The sequence below is a fragment of the Octopus sinensis genome, linkage group LG13, assembly GCF_006345805.1.
Source record: "Octopus sinensis linkage group LG13, ASM634580v1, whole genome shotgun sequence".
Taxonomy (NCBI): Eukaryota; Metazoa; Mollusca; class Cephalopoda; order Octopoda; family Octopodidae; genus Octopus; species Octopus sinensis.
Genome location: NC_043009.1, coordinates 46,922,552 through 46,945,268, shown reverse-complemented (window position 1 = coordinate 46,945,268; position 22,717 = coordinate 46,922,552). Strand labels below are relative to the sequence as shown.

Sequence of the window (22,717 nt, the reverse complement as noted above, 5' to 3'; positions counted from 1 at the left end):
GTTATTATTATTATTATTGTCATCATTATTGTTATTATTATTATTATTATTATTATTATTATTATTATTATTATTATTATTATTGTTATCATTATTGTTGTTGTTATTATTATTATTATTATTATTATTATTATTATTATTATTTTTATTATCATTATTATTTCTTATATATTTTTGCGTCCTTTATCTAAGCTTTTTCGTCACATAACCTGTGATCTTTTCAGCGATTCTTTATCCAACATGTTTCCCCTTGCTCCGTTCTGTCGTAGTACTAATCAGAACACATCCAAAATTTTTCAGCAAATACGAGCATATGGTCAAATTTCTTTTGCCGAACTGGGGAACACCACCTTCTTTGAATTGACAGCTGTCTTACAGATTTTTGACCCTCTCTCCGTTGAATTATTCGACAACAACTAATTTTTACGGTCAAAGGGAACATAACTCCAATCTTTTTCTTTCTTTTTCTTTTTCCATTTTTGTTCACCCTCCCACATTTTAAATCACACTTCTTCCTGTTTTTCTTCTCGTTAGTTCTCATGTACCTGTGACCTGATTTCCAAAGAGAACAGACCAAGGCTCAGAGCCTTGATATTGCTTTGAGATGCAAGGCGTGTTATAAAGCCCTGCCTAGACACGCGTTTTTACAGCAAGAAACTATTAGTAGCTCGTGTCTTTATACTTTGTACATTAAATGATACATGTGTGTGTGTGTGTGTGTGTGTGTGTGTGTTTGTGTGTGTGTGTGCGCTTGTATGTTTATGTAAGTATACCGACACGCATATGTCTATGAATATGTATGAAAATATAATTCATGCAAATTTTTTGAATAGGAAAATATACCGACGAGGCGAAAATATTTAACAAATGGTTGGAAATAATTACGACGGTGAGAGTAATAAGATCAAAAGATAATATCAAAACGTATCAATATCCCTCAAGAATATCGAATTCAATTTAATATTATTAAAGTTGATTCAAAAATGATGACTTAACACAGTTAGTAGAATGGTGGATACACTCTGCCGCGCCATACAGTTGCTTATCTTTACGTTTCTGAGCTCAATTTCCTTCAGGGCCGACATTGTTTTCACTATTCCAATAACGATAAAACAAATATCTGCGAAATACTGGAATTGATTTATACGACTGTGATTTTATTCAAACATATGACCTTGTATCTATGGAAGAAATGGAAATCATTTTAAATTCTTCAGAAATAAGAAAAAGATTTTGACTCACCTAGCATTTTGACGACAGCTTTTCTGGCCTGACTCTGCCTGTCACCTGGGAAGCATGTTGGATAGCCTTTTCTATTAGCAGAACGATCCGAAAGAGATCTCTGCAGTGTTGACCTCCGAATAGCCAGTGCAATACAAACATACATAACGCTAATAATGGTCATTGGTAGAATGAAAAACAAAAACGCTGAAATACCAAAGAGTGGACTGGAATGGTCAATTTGTTTTAGCGTACATTGAGCCGATTCTTTAATAGATTTATTTTTTTCATCTTTTACGTAGACAATACCAAATTGAACTGTTAGCGGTATTGCGAGTAATCCAGAAAGAAACCAAATCACTACCAATATTTTAGTAACACGAGTTAAATTTGATATAGATGGCGCCTTTGTCGGGTGACAAAATGCCATGTATCTTTCAATTGTGAATGCTGTTATCGTCAGAACAGATGCGCATGTTGTTGTTTCAGATGCCATGTTTCGGAGGTAGCAAAACGCCTCCCCGAAAATCCAAGGGTAAGCTGACCAAAATGTGTAGATCTCGAAAGGAAGGCCGAGAATAAGAACAAGTAAATCGGCAACCGCCAAATTGAACAAGTAAATATTTGTCGTAGTTCGCATATATTTTGCTTTAGCAATAACAATACAAGTACACACATTTCCTATAATTCCAGTGAAAAATATTATGCTGTAGACAATTGTCATGGGAATAACCTTAGTTAATTCCTCTCGTTTAGGACCAAGTTTTATGTGGTTCAAATCAGGCTGCATAGATTCTTCCCAGGAAATATGCATTCCTTGTAACAGTTTATCAATCAGAACGGAATCATTTAATTTCGCTATTAATTGTTTGAAATCATTATCCATGGTGATATATGTAGTTTAGTTCCTTAATTATTTACGGTACAATTTATAAGAGTTAAGAAACTTGTTGCAGTTAACTCTGTTTTTATCTTATAAATGAGTTTATACGTTGTTGTATAATATGTATCTTGCGACATCTATCTATCTATCTATCTATCTATCTATCTATCTATCTATCTATCTATCTATCTATCTATCTATCTATCTATCTATATTTATATGTCTATATGTCTATATACATGTGCATGTTTGCGTGTGTGTTTATTTACAAGGTTTCTGCGTTCATTTGATAAATTTCCAGAAAGAGGCTTCCATTCTGTTGCTCGTTTCACATGGTGCTACGATATCTGAAAATAGTTGAGGAACAAAAAAAGACAGTATTAATGAAATCGTGACAGTACAAACATATATTCAACTGACAACACTCCCTTCACATATTCCTGTACTTTTAATTCGTTTTAACTCATATATATCACTACTGTATAAGTAAAATATAAAAAAACTGTGTTCCCTTCCTATTCCTGTTAATTAGATTTGAACACAAAACTAAGAGTTATTAATTTACTCATGAACTTTTAGAATAGTATTGCGAGGAAAAAACGGTTTTCTTTAAATGGTTGCTGCGTTGATAAGGTGAATTGTTAAAATACGTGGATCTAAGCTGCCTCCCCTTGTATCGCTCATAAATTCTTCCGGGGGTTTTATTCATAGCATAATGTCTATAGTAGTGGAGGCGCAATGGCCCAGTGGTTAGGGCAGCGGACTCGCGGTCATAGAATCGCGGTTTCGATTCCCAGACCGGGCGTTGTGAGTGTTTATTGAGCGAAAACACCTAAAGCTCCACGAGGCTCCGGCAGGGGATGGTGGTGATCCCTGCTGTACTCTTTCACCACAACTTTCTCTCACTCTTACTTCCTGTTTCTGTTGTACCTGTATTTCAAAGGGCCGGCCTTGTCATTCTCTGTGTCACGCTGAATATCCCCGAGAACTACGTTAAGGGTACACGTGTCTGTGGAGTGCTCAACCACTTACACGTTAATTTCACGAGCAGGCTGTTCCGTTGATTCGGATCAACCGGAACCCTCGTCGTCGTAACCGACGGAGTGCCCTCGCAATGTCTATAGTAAATCTGAGACGGATTATATAGAATTTCATTGAGGTTACGTTTCTTTGTACAAATATATATTTCTTTACTACCCTCAAGGGGCTAAACATAGAGGGGACAAACAGGGACAGACAAATTGATTAAGTCGATTACATCGACCCCAGTGCGAAACTGGTACTTTATTTATCGACCCTGAAAGGATGAAAGGCAAAGTCGACCTCGGCGGAATTTGAACTCAGAACGTAACGATTGATGAAATACCGCTAAGCATTTCGTCCTGCGCGCTAACGTTTCTGCCAGCTCGCCGCCTTTTCTTTGTACACATATAACTGTAGAGACCTCGTATGGTCCTGCCTGAGATTTGAAACCAAATCTACCCACTTGCTGCTTGTCAAAACAAGCGGGAAATCCACTCCACACCAGGTGAATGATGAGGAAACACTTGAACCCCAAGGACCTCTGCTGGTTAAAGAAATGTCAGTCCTTTGTTTAAGGTTTGACCTACATTACTGACGATAGTCTATGTAACAGAGATTATTTCCGACCTCTTCCTCTTTTGTGTCAGCCAGATCAAGGAGCAGCATCCTCTTCTGCATCTGCAATGACCAAGAGCAGCACTTCCCTTCGCCCATCGCTCGATATACGAAGAGAAGCTTTCGGCCGCAAGAAAGACAATGCCATCTTTATCCTTTCTTCCTTTCTAGTCAGCACCGTGCATTCCTTATTTTTTCACTCTCTACTGACAGCAACTTCTACACTATCATCTACTAACCAGCGAGCCAACCTTTTTGTCATTATCACTAAAATTACTACTGACTCTCTAACTATCTGTCGGGCAAACGAATAAATATATGTAAATAATATTTCTTCCTTCTTGGTATCGATTCTTCGATGTTTACTGGTTACTCGGATGCGAGAACCCTCAAGCGTTACACCTACACGCTAGATTTGGTAGTGGGCTACATCATATCGACCTGATATGGCATGTCACTTCAGCCGCTACAATTGCTTGGTCATGGCTGACACAAAAGAGGGTATTGCTCTTTGGTCTGACTGACACAAAAGAGAAAGAGATAGGAAATGCTCTTTATTATATAGACTATGGTCAGTAATATAGGTTAAACCCTAAACAAAGAACTGACCTTTTCTTGACCAGCACAGGTCCTTGAGAGTCAAGTGTTACCTCATCAATCACCTGGTGTGGGGTGGATTTCCTGCTTGTTTTGACAAGCAACATACGGATAGATTTAGATTCAAATCTTAGGCAGCGCCGAGCGAGGTCCCTACATAACTAAAAATATTTCTCTCCCGTTTCGGTGAAGTTTTCATAACATCATCTCGGATAAGTATGGATAAATTGACAGGTTATCACAGAGAAAAGCTGAACTACGCATAAAATGTGTGTGTATGTATGTATGTTTGTGTGTGTGTGTGTGTGTGCGTGCGTGCGTGCGTATGTGTTGTGTGTGTGTATGCAGCAAATATAGCCAAGTTGTATGAAGATCGTGACAAAAGCTTATACAGGCTGAAGCATATATTTAAAGATGCCATGTCATCATTTGAAATAATCTTACGCATGATATAATGATCACAAGGCTAGAGTTGTTTGGATTAATGACAATGTTTAGTTGCTATTTCATAGTTATGAATCGCTGGCAAGGACACTGCGTTTCGTTTTGCAACAACTGTATACTACAGGTTTACAAGTAAATGTTGTGTCATTGTGTTTACAGTGCGATTTTCTCATCTTTTTTATAGTTTGTCTAGATTTTCTATAGAATTTAGAGCTGGCACTGCAAATTACGAACTTTCATAAACGAATATATTTATGCAAAGAATGCGATCGAATATATAAAAAATAGATATGGGGTGTACTGAATATACATGTTTCAAGAATTATTACACTTTCATCAGTATCACATCCAACACGTCAACTATCCACAAATACATTGTTTAAATACTCAAAAAGTTTAGCGGTGTAACACAACTGGATAGACCAATTTCCATATTAAACAAATTCCTGGCAACTGGTACATATTAAATGAATAAGGATAGTGGCGTAATTCTACATGTAAGTTGTCTGTGAGATAATACTGGTTACGTTATGATTCCTATGGTTTCGTAGGCGTCTATAAGATAAGAAACTTATATAATAAGATTTATATTATAAGAACTTAGTATTAGCTTTTATGGTATGTTTAGATAGAATTTATACTGATAGATATTATGCAAACTTCACGATTTTATGATAAACTTGTACTGGTTTACGTTGACAGTTAGTAATTATTTTCATTTCAAAACTACACTTAATATGCCTCGAAGTGTTCATACTCACTCACACACACACACACACACACACACACACACACACACGCACGCATGCACGCACGCATACACACACACATATATATACTTCTTTCACACATTAAGAAGTTCTACAGTTAATATTAAAATGTGAAATTCTATTTCTTGTTTCAAGTCCCACGAGGTTCTATAAACTTTGTTCACACGCTCATGTAAAACTTATAAAATACAAACATACGGAAATAAACATACGGAAATAATGTAGCTCGACATGAATTGAAGTTCCTAATACGAATACATCTCTATGATAGGTAATTATCGTCTCTTCCATTGTGAGTTTGACTGTTTGTAGATGTCGTTTCTGATTGAAAATCGAACCGAATATAGCAAGTGAGACAGAATTTGAATATTTTTCTTTTACATTAGAAATATTAAATTATCTTTTAAAATAGCTGAATTATGGCATATTAATCATGCAGAAAAGTATTGGCTTCAAATTTTGGTACAAGGCCGGCAATTTTGGAGTAAAGGCTAAGTCAATTACATCGACTCCAGTGCTCAACTGGTACTTCTTTTATCGACCTCGAAAGGATGAACGGCAAAGTCGATTTGGGTGGCATTTGAACCCAGAAGGTAAAGACCGACGAAATAACGCTAAGCATTTTGCTCGGCGTGCTAACGATTCTGCCAGCTCGCCCCTTAAAATGCTATAAAACATTGAAAATCATTTCAGAGAATTTCATACTCTAAAAGAGAGATACTTTATTCATTATAGCCTCCACCTTCACCTGTTACTGTTGTCTCTTAGATATATACACACATTCTATTAAGCCTATCTCATACGGATTGATATTGGCATATACATACTCGTAAATATGAGATTGTGAATCAATGAAATGTATATATTGATATCTAAAAATAATGCTACTCAATCATAATGAAGTATATTAAAAAAAATAGTATTTTATGGCATAAGTATTTGGAGGAAGAAGTGCAGCAGCCATGACCTTTGTAGGTATCGAAACTGGAGTGCTAAAGGATGAATGGAAGGAATTCTTATGTCATGCTACTGGAGGCAACAGTGCATCAAGATATAAAGCTATCCTCTATTCAGGCATACGATTTGAATCCTCTAAGAGAAAGACATTCAAGATTTAGAGGTTGGTTCGTTTTGTCGTTATCGAAACAAACTGCTTGCTGAGCTGTTGGCTTCTGTAGGTTCGTAAGACCGATCTGTTCACGAAAGCACAGATAAAATGACATCGCATTTTTAATCGAATAACATTGAAGGCAAATAGCTGCCACACTTTTAAAATGGTTCCAACTTAAACTTGTCCATTAGATTTCATTTTCTCATTTTTTTTTAGCTGATTTGAATTCACACGAGACTCAAAACACGTTTTACTTGAAAATTCATGAAAATGAAAATAAAAATAAAAATACATAATAACAAGTGAAAAAATTAACAGGCAGGCAGTAAAATTTAATTTTCCTTTCATTTTCAATATTCATATTCAAAATTTTTAGAAATCAAAACAAAACATAATGCTCTCGCTTTTAACTTTATCTCGTCCTTGTTCTGATTTAAACAGAAGCATATGCATACAGTCACCATATAATAATAAAGCAAATATTAAGTTTTAAATCGATTTAAAGTTTCTTTCAGACGAATAGTATGAATGATTAGCACTAACAAGGTATCTCAAAGATAACACTTTGACAAAATAACAAAATAATGTAGCCGATGTTATAAACGCCCAAGAAACAGTTGAAAATTACGGACACATATGGTTTCTCGTTCTCTCGAAAGCAAGCTGTTCATTAATACCTGGAGAGATCTGACTGATAGCAAAAAAACATCTTTTTATTAAAATCTTCCAGTCGAGATGTCTTTTTGTATATAAGAAATGAGGGACTAAATTCCATACTACAGTCTTTCTCAAAACTGTAGGGTGTGACTGCATGCATCTTTGGTTGCTATTCTTAGCAGGTCAACCAGCGCTGGAGACGCGTCATTAGCGATCAAACATAAATGTGATGAACGTCTCTATCTTAGAAACAGCTCAGCTTTCCCAGAACGATATTATCGAATCTTGCTTTCTCTTCAAGACGATATAATGTTATTTGAAAGCGATGTGACTTCCATTTGTAGCATGCTAAAAGAGCATGTGGAAGCCCCTTCTTTGCCTCATGTTACTGAGCAAAAAGAGTCACCCATAGGAAATTGTGCGTACATGTATGTAGACACAAAAAAAAACTTGTAAAAGATTAGTGGCCGTACACAGTGAATATATCAGATTGACACTTACTAAACGTTTTAGATGGAAAAATAGATATGACGTTTCGAGCATGGATCTTCGATGGATAGAAGAAGAATCTTGAGAAGAAGGAAAGGAAGAAAGAGTAGATAATACAGAGAAAACCACTTATGTTGTTATATGGCTGTGTATGCGTGTTTATACGTTTCGTTTTCTGTGTGGTTGTGTGTTATCATTAAACGTACACATTTCTCGTGTGAATAAATTTTCTACGCATGCCTGTAAGTGTGAGTGCATGTTCGCATCTATGTATTCATATGCGCCTACGTATAATACATATTATTATATCAATGATGGGCACTCGACCGCTAGAGATAGCAGCGATACATTTCCCCACCAGCGATATACAGATTGACAGTGACAGAACAGGTACTAGTGTTGCGATTAGCTAGTTAGCTTGTTAATATATATATATATATATATATATATATATATATATATATATATATAGTTAATCCAAACAAAAAACACAAAAAACACAACAACGCGAGGACGTGGAACAAATATAGTATTATTGGACGCTCAGGAAAGAAGGGAAGACGGAGGGTACAACGTTTCGAGCGGAGCTCTTCGTCGGAAACATAGGAGAAGGAAAGATCCCGAGAAGGGAAGACAGACGAAAAAAATCACCAACGGTACACACGAAGTCATATATATATATATATATATATTAGTGACAGAGGCAGTATTAATATCGCGAAGTAATATATTTATCCCCACTTAAAGGTGGATGTTCTATAAGAACAAGCTTTACTGCGGTTGTTGCCATGAGAGAAACTATCACATACATGTAGATATCTATACGTACACATATGCGTGTATACGAAGACATGTACATGGATGAATGTATGCACATATGAGTGTGCGTATGTGTGCGTATGTATCTGCCACTTTATGCGCAGGTATGTATGTTTAAACATATATAGTTATTGTTTAGTAGTTAAGTGAAAGATACTTTACTTTTTAGTTTTTAGCTTAAATTTTTAATTACAACTCCTTTACTGAGGCCCGAAAGACGATTGAAAATCTTCATATATAAAAGAATAGTAGTACCAGTAATTTCTGAAACCTTTCATTCGTCACGAGAGTAGACATTTTACATTGTTCTTGCCAATCAGTTTCGTTTCTAAACTCATTTTTGTTTTCAGGAATAACAATAAAAATTAGATGATTTTTCTCAATATAATTCAGCTTTTCGTCTAAAATTAAAAATCAGATGAAAAAATGAAAAAATAAATACTATTATATTGTTTTATTTCACTACATAACTTTTGTTCTATTAGTCTGCTTAAGCTATTTGATACATCTAAATAGCTGATAAAACCTTTTGTATAGATATAAAATGCCAAATGATTCAAGGTTCATATAAGTGGCGTTTCCTACATCATCATTTTAAATGTTTTAAAAAAGAAAATGAACTGAAATATTAACTTAGAAACGAAGGTTTTCAATTAATGGCTGTGTGCTAAGAATTCTCCAGACTACAAACTCATCTGATTTGTTAAAGATAGAAGCCTGTTGCTTCCGACAGTGAAGTTTGAAGGTTTCTAAGCGGAATTCCGCTTTCCGTATAGCGACATTGAATTCTGAATATCAATCAGCTTTTGGAAAAAAAAGGAACCTCTAAGGCCAAAATTTGAAGAGCAGAGTGAGAAAAAAATATTTAGCTGCATTAATTTTTCTATATTCTGTCTAAATACGCACACGTACATCAGGGGTAAACCCATGCTCTTAAACTAGGGAAAACAATTTTAATAATTAAAATCTCATTGAAGCAGCATATATACAGGGTGGCGGAAAGTAAGTAGGCATTAGAAATTGCTAATAGAATTTTAGATCAATGAAGTCCTGACGAAACTAATGGGGATTTCAATGAAGTCCTGACAACACTAATGGGGATTTCTTATGTTTTCATTGCCTTATTTCTTATTTCTTATTTTCCAGATTTCCGGTTGCTTGACTGTTCAGATGCGAGCTAAGATAGCAGCACGCTATGGAATGTGGAATTCCATTGTTTTAGTTCAGAGATGGTGGCGTGCATGGAAAGGTAAGCGTGCAACGCTACGTCCGGAGACAATAAAAAGTTGTTAAGCAAAGCTGATGACAACGGGTTCTGTGAACAATGCAAGAAGTGGTCGTCCAACCACATCCCGATCAGTGGAGAATGTGGCAACAATACAAGAAATATTGAATTGCAGCCCCCAGAAATCAATACCTCATAAATAGTTCGTAAAAGTGGACTAACAAGACACACAATACGTACGGTGTTGCATAAAGAATTGAATTTTCGTCTGTGGAAACCCCATTACGTGCAGGAGCTAAAACCTGAAGGCTGTAACTGCAGAAGTCCAGAAGTCCAGATCTCACTCCATGTAATTTTTACCTGTGGGGTTACATAGTAGATGAGGTGTACCAAACTAAACCTCGCACACTGGAGGACTTGGATACACAGATTCAGGAGGTTCTTACTGATATCCCGGACTGGTTCTCGCTACTGGTGCTTATATTGAAATATGAAGATTTACTTTCATTTTCTCATGTAATAAAAACTAATAAAATTCTATATTTAAGAGATGAGGAATTATGTACATTATTTACGTTATTTACATTTGACGGATATTTGTCTTCATGTTTGTTTCGGTTGATATTCCCTCCAGCCTTCATCAGGTGTCTTGGGAAAATTTCGAACCTGAGTTCTCATTCCTAAGGTATTTTTCGTTATTATTATTATTATTATTATTTATTATTATTATTATTATTATTATTATTATTAATATTCAGGTCACTCGGAATCCTGGGGTTAGTAGCCCACGCTCTTAACCACTATGCCATATGCCCTTGGGCAACTATGGAGTGAATTTTAGGGCTTATAAATCTAATATTCTCCTATCCTTCCTTATGCTGTTCATATCTGCACTCGGTCTGCTTAGGAGGTTGTTGTGTCCTGGCATATGTGCTGCTTTTAGTTTTCGTATTTTCCAGTGGTGTTCTCTGTCTATTATTTAAACTTCATCCCACAGGAGGAGGTGGTCTCCATTTTTCCAGGAAGTTATCCATGGTAGTTCTCGATCCAAAAGTCTTCCAAAACCGACCAACTAGTTCGCCCTTGTCGACGCCCAGAGTTTCCCGAGAACGTCATCGCTCTTATTTCCATTAGATCTCTGTATATTGGTAACGTAGGCAGTGAATATCTGAAGACATTTCAAATGCCAGGTGCCCTATCTTTGGGTTTTCTTTACTCAGAAAGGAGATCTGTCAAAGTGATTAGCTGCGGAAAGACGTGTCTTAAAAACGGGACCACAACGGCTCAATATCCAGGAAAATCTGTCGGTAGTGTGGTTTCAACGCGTGTCTGGGCATCAGCAGTCACGGTAAGCCAAGCCTGCCTTACAGAGAGTGATGGCTATATTAATAAGTCTTCCAAATGTTTTTGCACAAAACCAGCAAAGTTCAAAGGAGCGGACGAGTCGCTTTCATGGGCTCCAGTAACGAACACGTATTTTATTTCAATTGATCCTAAAAAGATGAAGATAGAGGGGAGTTCGGTGGCATTTAAGCACAGGAAGACGAAATGCCGCAAAGCATTTTATCCAGCGTGCTAACGGTTCTACCAATCTGCTACCTTATAATAGTCGTAATAGTAGTAACAGTAGAAGCAGTAGTATTAATATTAGTAGTAGTAGTAGTAGTAGTAGTAGTAGTAGTAGTAATAATAATAATAATAATAATAATAATAATAATAATAATAATAATAATTATAATAATAATAATAAATGTGTGAATGGCAAAGTTAATTTCGGCGGAATTTGAACTCAAGGCATAAAGACTGAGCAAAATTCGCGCAACATTTTGTCTGGCGTGCTGACAATTCTACCAGCTCACTACTTTAGTAATAGTAATAATAATAATAATAATAATAATAATAATAATAATAATAATAATAATAATAATAATAATAATTGTTTCAAATTTTGGCACAAGGTGCAGCAATTTCGAGGTGGATGGGGGTAAACAGAATACATTGATCCCAGTGCTCGGCTGGTGCTTATTTTATCGACCTCGAAAGGATGAAAAGCAATGTCAACCGCGGCGGAATTTGAACTCAGAACGTAAAGACGGAGGAAATGTCCTTAAGCATTTTGTCCGGCATACTAACGATTCAACCAGTCTACTACCTTAATAATAACAATGATGATGATGACAACGACGACAACGACGCTGATGATGATGATGACAATGTTGAGGATGAGGATGATGATAAAAATAATGATGATGGCGTTGGTGATGATGATGATGATGACGACGACGACGATGGCGACGACGACGACGACAACGATGATGATGATGATGGTGATGATAAATTGAATGAAACATGCTACCTAAACAAATTCGTAAGAAAACAAAAGGAAGAGAACGGAAACATTGGAGATCATGAAATCGAGACACTGTTTTGACACTGGTACACGCGACACATTGTCTCTGTTAAAATGTATGGCACATCATGAGTGAAATATTTGTTCAAAACAGAATGATATTCATTTGAGGTAGTGATTACATTAGACTTTCCATGTGATCGATAAATTTCATGCTGGCAATGTTCAATTAAATACATTCATGTCTTATGGTTAATCAAATCGGAACCATTGATTAATATATTTTAATGGCGGCTACTGGTTAATACTACATTAAACATAAAAGAAATGAAAACAATATCGCAAATTACTTAAAATCGTAAAACATAACTTTGGTTTGAAAACATCGAAAGTTCTACTTGAATGATTGTTATATAATATTTGACGTGATATTCATGCATCTATATATATACATACATACATACATACATATATATATATATATATATATATATATATATATATATATATATATATACAACTTATAAATAAGGGCAAACGAAAAAATTTCTAATGCCAAATATGCCGAAATTAGACACATTGTCCATAACCATAAATTTTTCACAATACGCACTCTACTCGAAAAAAGGTCGACTATGAGTATATATGTATTCACCATAGACATTTATAGATGATTTAACGAATCGCTAATGTGTATACAAAAGTTGATTTACAAAACAAAATATTTTCATCCTATACATCTCAGTTAAATTTATATTTGTTTAAAGATGGTGGTTAATGATGTATACGCCAGGCAAAGAAGTACAAATTATGTGTGCTGTCCGTTTTTCTAATTTTTTCTTTGCTCAAAGTTTTCTAAATTTTTCTTAACATGTTTGATGTACCAGTTTATTATAGATATTATGTTTGCTCCTGATGTTTTTGGAATTCGAGGGTGATATTCAATAAGGAACGGTTACTAATAATCAATCGATACCATTTTCAGACAATATTCAGTTCTAATTTTGTTAATTATACTTGGCTTTTAAGAGCAATTTGAATCGTTTCGATATCACCGTTGCTCTGCTTTTGAATTTGTTGTTTTCTGAATAATTATTCTCTGTGATAATATTGCATTAAGAGTTTTTAGGCTATACACAGACAGCTATCGACATGTCGTTTTCAGGTTTTGTTCAATGTTCATTGTTTATTCTGACCTATTTATATGTTGTTTCCACTATTCATAATAATTATTTTAACCAAGGTGCCTTATAGTTATTCAAATATCCAAATCTCTAAGCTCCAATTTGATTTACATGATTACTCAGATGCTGAATTCACACTGTTGTCCATTGTGGTTCATTAAATTTTTCATTTCCCTAGCGCCCTAGGAATCACACGGTCAGTTACCGGTTTACTTGGCGTATAAATGACCGAGATCACAACATTTCCCCTGAGCGGGAAATTAACGTTGCAGAATTCATGTTCAATAGTTCTGAGGGAAGGAGACTAGTCGATTATATTGAGCCATTACTTGACGGTTCCTTCATTTTATCGACTCTAAAAGGATGAAAAGCATAGTCGACCACGGTGGGATTTGAACTCAGAGCATAAAGAGCTGGAAGAAATGCCAGTATTTCGTCAGAGGAGTTAACGATTCTGCCAGTTACCTACCTTATCGTCCATTGTAGTCAATAGTAATAATTCTTTTGCTGGCATTACGCTTCCACAGGATTCTTCTTCAGCTGTTGCTACACTGATTTCTATTTTATTTTATTATTATTTCTTGAAAATTGTTTTGGGCAGGAGCTGAGCATTTTCTTTTGATTAAAGAATCATTTTCATCTTCAAAGAATTTGTTCTAAGAATCTTTTTATGATGAAAGCCGTTTTGTGAGTTAAACAGGAACTCTTTTTCAGTAGTTATTTTATTTCGCCTCATCTTTTTTTGCTATCTTATATTTCTGTAGTAACTGTCTCTTTCCATATTTTGCTTCCAGCTCTATCTTTTATTTATTGATTTCATTAAGAATTGAAAGATATATTTTTACTTTTGTACTTTTCCTGTAACTTTGTCTTCCAGGCTATTTGTTTCGGTTTTTGATGTTCCAGTATGAAAAGATCTGAGATAGTCACATTTATTTATAACTAGTGTGGGAGATACTAGTTATTGTCTGTCTACTTCGTCAGGTTACTTTTCATAAATTCTTAAAAGTGTGAATGATAAATTGAAATACAAACAGAAATTCTCTAACTTTCATCAGAGATTAATAAATCCTATTTAAGACTGTATTTGATTAAAGATCTAAAACCTAGCTTTTGACGAATCTGTGTTCCATGAAATATCTACATACAATAAGGAAGCTTTATAAAAGGACAAGATATAACGATAAAGTGCAATACATATACAGCAAGTAGATATGCAATACAAATATAATGAATACATATCGAGTACATATGCAATAAATACATATATAATACATTTACAACAAATACATGTACAAGTCCATATACAATACACTTAAGAATACATATACATTACATTTACAACAAAATACATTAACAATGAATATACAAGTACATATAATTACATGTACAATACATGTGCAAGTGTGACACATATTCTTTTCTACTCTAAGCACAAGGCCCAAAATTTTGGGCGAGGGGGCCAGTCGATTAGATCGAGCCTAGTACACAACTGATACTTAATTTATCGACCCTAAAAGGATGAAAGGCAAACTCGACCTCGGCGGAATTTAAACTCAGAACGTAAAGACAGGCGAAATACCGCTAAGCAATTTCGCCCGGCGTGCTAACGATTCTGTCAGCTCACCGCCTTCGGCAGACGAAATACCTATTTCTTTACTACCCACAAGGGGATAAACACAGAGGGGACAAGCAAGGACAGACAAACGGATTAAGTCGATTATATCGACCCCAGTGCGTAACTGGTACTTATTTAATCGACCCCGAAAGGATGAAAGGCAAAGTCGACCTCGGCGGAATTTGAACTCAGAACGTAGCGGCAGACGAAATACCTATTTCTTTAATACCTACAAGACGGTTCCTTCATTTTATCGACAAACAAGGACAGACAAACGATTCTGTCAGCTCACCAACTTCGGCAGACGAAATACCTATTTCTTTACTACCCACAAGGGGATAAACACAGAGGGGACAAGCAAGGACAGACAAACGGATTAAGTCGATTATATCGACCACAGTGCATAACTGGTACTTATTCAATCGACCCCGAAAGGATGAAAGGCAAAGTCGACGTCGGCGTAATTTGAACTCAGAACGTAGCAGCAGACGAAACACCGCTAAGCATTTCGTCCGACGTGCTAACGTTTCTGCCAGCTCGCCGCCTAAGCACAACACATATTGAAAAAGAAAAGTACAAAGTAGGTTTATAATTATATGGTTTATTTTCTCTTCTAATTCTCAAGATTACTCACCAGTGGTTAATCAGTCGTTTAAAATCTATGAAACATTCTTAATTATAAATATCATAGGTTAGTTTAATAAACATCAAAATATCGTAACTATGCAATAGCCAATGGTAACCGTACAAAATTCTCAAAATTTAACAACCAAAATCAAACATCATATTCAACCAGGTGCAATTTCAACAAACCTCATCTTATTCATTAAATGACAACCGTCTAGCATCTAGCTAGTGTAAAGCGCAATACTAATCACCGATACAACAATTCAATTTTCGACATCGCGTATATGTTTAACAGCCTCTTAGTTAAAAATCTGCTACCATCAGTACATATATCTCTTCCACAACTTATCTGGCTGTGTGGCACTTAAAGTATAGAAATATGCCCCATAATATTAATCAGAGCACCCTTATAAAACTAATATAAATATCAGTTATTTATCTTAGATTATTTTGAAATTTGCTTCTTTGAACCAACCATATCTGGTCACAACTCTGAACAGGCTACTATATGTAAATATAAATCTTCAAAAAATTCACTATTGTAAAGCCTAATATCTTCTCCGGATAATATAACACTGTGAGACAAAATTTTAATTTTTTCTTGTCTTTGGTCAGAAAGTGTTATTTTCTATTTACTTTTATCCACAAATCAAAAGAAATGACTACTCTACCCTTCAAACTCTGCTTTTGTGACCTGGAGATCAATGTTTTGAAACGGATCTATTTTCCAGTACATTTCAGACAGATTCAGTACCGAGTTGCCGAAGCAGAAATATCGCTAGAGTAAATATTGCGCTCAATACCATAAAATTTGCTTGTCAGTTGCTTGATCTTAACCCCTTAAGCATGTCTCTTAGTGGCTGACAATATGTGCACGTCTGATCATGTGCAGATCATAAGTCTACAACACGTTTTGTGCATACTAACATCAAGCACACAAAATTGTGTTCTTATTTTTTTAACGTCCATTTTCATGCTTAAGGTATTTCCAACTAATTTATTTTAATTCGAAACCATGTGGTCGGTAAGCAAACTTCTTACCACACAGCCGTACCAGCACCTAAATGTTCGTATACTTTAGATTTTCGTATATTATTTTACATTTTCCCGCTAAATATTTGTATATATATATGTATGGAAATGTACGTATGTATGTATGTAGTACGTATGTATGTATGTATGTATGTATGTATGTATGTATGTATGTATGTATGTATGTATGTATGTATGTATGTATGTATGTATGTATGCATGCATGTATGTATGTATGTATGTACGTACGTGTATATGTATGAGTGTATATACATATAAATTTCTCCCTCTCTCTCTGTATATGTGTGCGCGCGCATGAGCGTCTTATAAAGAGGTTTTATCAGTTTTTGTGTGTATTCTCAACTATGCTTATTAAATGTTGGATAATGACCGAATGAGTACGATCGCAAATACAGCGGCTGAAATGAGATTCTTCCGAAGCATCTGTGGTGTAATGTTACAAGACGGCACCAAGCTTTAACGTGAAGTCTCTCTTGGTCAAGCCAATTTCTCCGCATTAAAAGGTCACAGCTCCGGTACTACAAGACTGAATTGCAAGATGGATTATTCAAGCCGAGCCAAACGGCAGGAGCAACTATTTTGCGGGAGCAACTGTTTTTACGAAGGCACATCTTGTCGTAAATGCTTGAAATGTGGAGCAGATAAACCAGCCTACAACTGATGAAGGGTCGTTCTTTATGTTGCTTGTCTTGTTTTCCATTTGTTTCTTTCGTTGTTCACAAAAAAGTTCGTATTCCATATTTTCGTATTTCATGTTGTTTACGTTCTATGACGTCCTGTATCATTATATATGTGTATATACATATATATGTAAGTATGTACATATATGTATGATATAAATGCATATATATATTATTTATATTATAGATAAATATATATATATATATATATGTATGTATGTGTGTGTGTGTGTCTATAAACCTATATATAGATGCATATCTGTATCTATATATGTATATGTTCTTATTATAAATGTATCTGTGTGTATGTATATATGGATATATGTATATGTACACAGGCACATGCACACACAAATCCCCCCACCCCACCAAACAAAAAACACACATACATATTTGTGTATTCTTACGATAGCTGGAGGTCTGTTTCTGGCTGCAGCTGTATGAATTTGCAAATATGCATCCGTATGTATGTAAGTGCACTTGTACACAGATAAAGACAAATGAAAATATACGAAATAATAACGATTACCTATGTACCGAATCGTTATTATTTCGTATATTTTCATTTGTCTTGCTTATTATTAACGCTTTGGTCTGTGCTGAGTTTTTATTTGAGAATACATTCTTCGTGGAAAATAGCGATTTTGACATCTATATCTAGCATGTTGACTGTCTACTTTTAATGGTCAGTCCTTTAAATTTTGTATGTAAAAATATTTTAATCTTCGGATTTTTTTAATATGCTAGGCCACTGGTTTTAATTGATTAATATCAATTTCTACCATTATTCAATTTATATATACATATGTATATATATATATATATATATATATATATATATATATATATATATATATATATATATATATATATATATATATATGTATGTATATATATATAAATATAAACATATGCGCATATATATATATACATATGATCGTATGCATGTATATACTTATGTAAGCGTTTGAATGTATGTATACAGTTGAAAGGTGGGTGCTAGCTTCGCTCAATATAGAAAATGCATAGTAGTGCTCAAATGATGTAAAATTGATTTCCAAATTCTTCATCCAGGACTTGGTCCACGGTCTCATGGATGGCTGCAAGAGCAATGATATAAGTATTGTAGTGCACCAGAGCACTGTATCATTATTATTTATTATATGCATATGATTATGCATCTCTCTCTCTCTCACTCTCTTCCTTCGTCTGTCTCTCCCCCCTCTCTTTATATATATATATATATATATATATATATAAATATATATATATATATATGTATGTATATATTTATATACATATATATATATATATATATATATATTTATATACATACATACATATATATATATGCATATATACATACAACATACATTATATATATATATATATACATACGTGTATATATATATATATATATATATATATATATATATATATATATATATATATATACATACGTGTATATATATATATATTGGGTCATCCCATAAATATTGCGGTTTTGTTTCTTCTATTTTTTAAAAAATTAAGATAAACAAAGTTCTTTTTTAGTATAAATATACTCTCCTTTATTCTCTACAATACTCATCCATCTATCTGGTAGACGTGCAAGGCCCTTCTTCCAAAATTCGCTTGTCCGTCACGGAAAAATACCCTTACAGTACTGTTCAGACCTCGTCTATAGCATTAATATTTTTTTCCGTCCAAATGATTCTGAAGACTGCAGAATAAATGATAATCAGATGGAGCAATGTACGGCGAATGTGATGGGTGGAGCATCGTTTCCCATTCAAACTACTTCAGCCTTTGGAATGCCATCTTTGCTGCGTGTGGCCATGATGGAAGAGCACCTTTCATCTTGAAACCAACGATAGTCGTTTATCTTCTGGCGCTAGCTGGAATGACTGAATGACCAAATCCAGGCTTCTCTGCAAGTTCCCCAACAGTTACGATAGGATTTTGATCCACCAGGGTTTGTAGGACGTCCTCGGCGAGCTCTTCAAATCTTCCAAGACGAGGCTCGTCTTCCAGGCTATAGTTTCCGGCTCGGATTTCTGGAATCGCTGTTGACACTGGCTTACGCTTATTGTGCGGTCCTCAAAAACTGCATTAATATTCCTTGCACTATCTGTTGCATTGTTGCAGTTATTGAACTCATAAGGCAAACTATGCCGAATATGCTCCTTTGTCACTTACATTATAACTTTGAAAATATAACTGTTGTAATCGAACTGCACTCTTCACTAGGAAAAAAGTACTAAGAATACGGGCAAGATAAAATTACCACCTGATTTTATAGGAAGTTGATGCAAGTAATTTATTCCGTCCCTCACCGACTTTTAGTTCATGCAATTGGAAAAACCGCATTATTTATGGGATGACTCAATAAATATGTATGTATGTATGTATGTATGTATGTATGTATGTATGTATGTATGTATGCATGTATCTATCTATCTATCTATCTATCTATCTATCTATCTATCTATCTATCTATCTATCTATCTATCTATCTATCTATCTACGCACACATATACATATCCATTTTCTTTTCTTCTTTTAACTATATATAAACTATATCTATATATGTATATACATACATACGTAATATGTGTGTGTGTTTACGTATATACGTATACGTATACATATATATATATATACATATATATATATACATATATATATATATGTATATATATAATATATATATATATACACATATATATATATACACACACACATACATATATAAACAAGAACTTATATGTACGCGTAGATACGTTAGTCTGGAGGAATATAAAGAGGGGTGAAGATGGGACTGGAATTACGAATTGTAACATACATAGTGTTTATATGAGTGTGTGTGTGTACGCGCGCGTGCGTGAGTGGCTTTTATGTATGTATGTACATGGCTATATGCGTGCATATATAAGTGAATGATCATGTATGTATGAGTCTATGCACGTATATATCGATGCTTATCTCTCTATATGTGCATGGCTTCTTATATGAGTGCATGCGTATAGCGATACCTACATATATGTATATGTACACAAACACATACACATGCACTCGCCTGCACATATATATATATATATATATATATACTAGTGCTCGAAGAGGTTTGTTTCTATCTGTAGCTGTATAAATTTGTAAATATATCATTTGTATGTCATGGATATAAATACCGGAGTATGAGTCTATGTAAATGTGAGTGTCTGGATTTCTGTGTGTGAGTGACTGTATTTATGTGTGCGTGTGCATAATAGAAACATACATTAGCATGTATAAACGTATTTATCTATATATATTATATATGCATAAATATAAGATCCAGAGATCGACGTGTAACGCAGTTGATTATAGATACCTACATTTATACATGCGTATGTAGGCTTCTTTTATGCACACATAAATATTCACACACGCATAGAAATCCAGATACTCACACTTACTTAGACTCATGCTTAGACTACATACCTATATCCATGTGTACAAGAGCGCTTACATACAAACGAATACATTTTTGCAAACTCTTACAGCTGCAGATAGAAACAGTATCTGTTTCTATCTGCAGCTGTAAGAGTTTGCAAATAAATACAGTCACTCACACACAGAAATCCAGACCCTCACATTTACATAGACTCATACTCCGGTCACACATACGCACACATACACGCAGACAGACACACACGCTTATATGTATTTGTGTGTACGTATATATCTGCGTACGTGTGTGCGTATGACGTTTATATATGTATATATGTGTGTATAATACATATATATGTATATTATATATTTATATATATGTATATATATATATATATATATATATATATATATATATATATATATATATATATATATATATATATATATATATATATATATATATAGATATATATATATATATATATATATATATATATATATATATGTGTGTGTGTATGTATATATGTATACGTATGTAGGTACATTATAACAGAAACATGTAAATCTGAGTCGTCATACCTGTGCGTGTTGATGGTGTGTTGAATATTCCCCTTGTAGCAATAAGAACACCTGCTAAGTGTTAGTTTATATTTTTACACGCATGATTTATTACGCCAAACTGAAGACTCCCAATAATGGGCATTCCGTGCTTCTGAATTCAATTCGCCTGAGAAATTCTATTTTTGTTTTGCTTTGAATACCTCTTCACCTTATCAGAATTGCAGCCATTTTTCTACATGTAATTGTTTTCTTGTTTTCACGCTTACAAAGTTCCTAGCTTCTTTTAATATTTATTTTAAACATAGATCTTACCTATTTCAGCTTATACTATTCATAACGTCTTCTCTTATCTCAGTCAATATGTCACCCATTATCAGCCACCAACAAAATGGACCAAGACATATAACTAGTAACTACAATTACAGCACTCACAGATGGATTCAATAGCAGGGTTAACTCAGCGGTCAATGTCAATTTTCTCTACGATAAAATAAAATTTTTATTCATCCATATTTCTGATTACAAATTCCACACAGATTTTCAAATAAATATTAAGATGTCAATGCCGCTATGTATGTGTACATACATATATACATACATACATAAATACATACACACACACGCACATATGCATGCACGTATGTATGTATAGATGGCTTGATGGATGGATGGATAGAGGTACCTATATTTATAGGCGAGTAGTTAAGGTATTCGACTCTTGATCGTAAGTTCGTGAGTTCGATGCCTGGCGGTGCGTAGTATCCTTGAGCAAGTCATTTGCAAGCTGTTTTGCTTTTCGGATCAACTGTAGCACTCATCCTTGTTATCGATGGGGTGCCACTATTTATCTATATGTATACACACATAATATATAATAGAAAATAATTTATGAATGACTGCAGCCTAAATGGATCAAATCTACTCGGTACTTATTTTTTAAAAGTCTGGTATTTATTATATTGGTCACTTTTGCTATAGTAGGAGACATTTGTCCAAGGTTTCACCCAGTGGAACAGAACCCGAAACCGTGTATTTGGGAAACAAGCGTTTTACAATACGTCACACCTGCGCCTCCATATATATATATATATATATATATATATATATATATATATATATATATATAGAGAGAGAGAGAGAGAGAGAGAGAGAGACTGAGACATATATATATATATATATATATATATATATATATATATATATATATATGTATGTACGTATGTATGTATGTACGTATGTATGTATGTATGTGTATATGCATATATATATATGCTTCTACACACAAAAGAAGAAAACATGCGAATATATACTGGCATATACACACAATGACATGGAAACACTTCCATACATAACAG

At 34.4% G+C, this 22,717-nt stretch overlaps 1 protein-coding gene and 1 long non-coding RNA gene across 2 annotated transcripts in view; one reads left to right on the top strand and one right to left on the bottom strand.

Annotated features, from left to right (window-relative positions):
• Nucleotides 1-22,717, bottom strand: part of LOC115218294 (pyrokinin-1 receptor-like) — a 131,771-nt gene that overhangs the window by 16,960 nt on the left and 92,094 nt on the right. Inside the window, exon 2 of the mRNA XM_029788044.2 lies at nt 1,243-2,451. Within this exon, the coding sequence (XP_029643904.2) occupies nt 1,243-2,107 (865 nt within the window). The 5' untranslated portion in view covers nt 2,108-2,451. The remainder of the gene's footprint in view (nt 1-1,242; nt 2,452-22,717) is intronic.
• Nucleotides 744-10,255, top strand: LOC118765810. Its single transcript, XR_005001690.1, has 3 exons — nt 744-753; nt 7,255-7,259; nt 9,852-10,255. It is a non-coding gene; the product is annotated as an uncharacterized LOC118765810 (long non-coding RNA).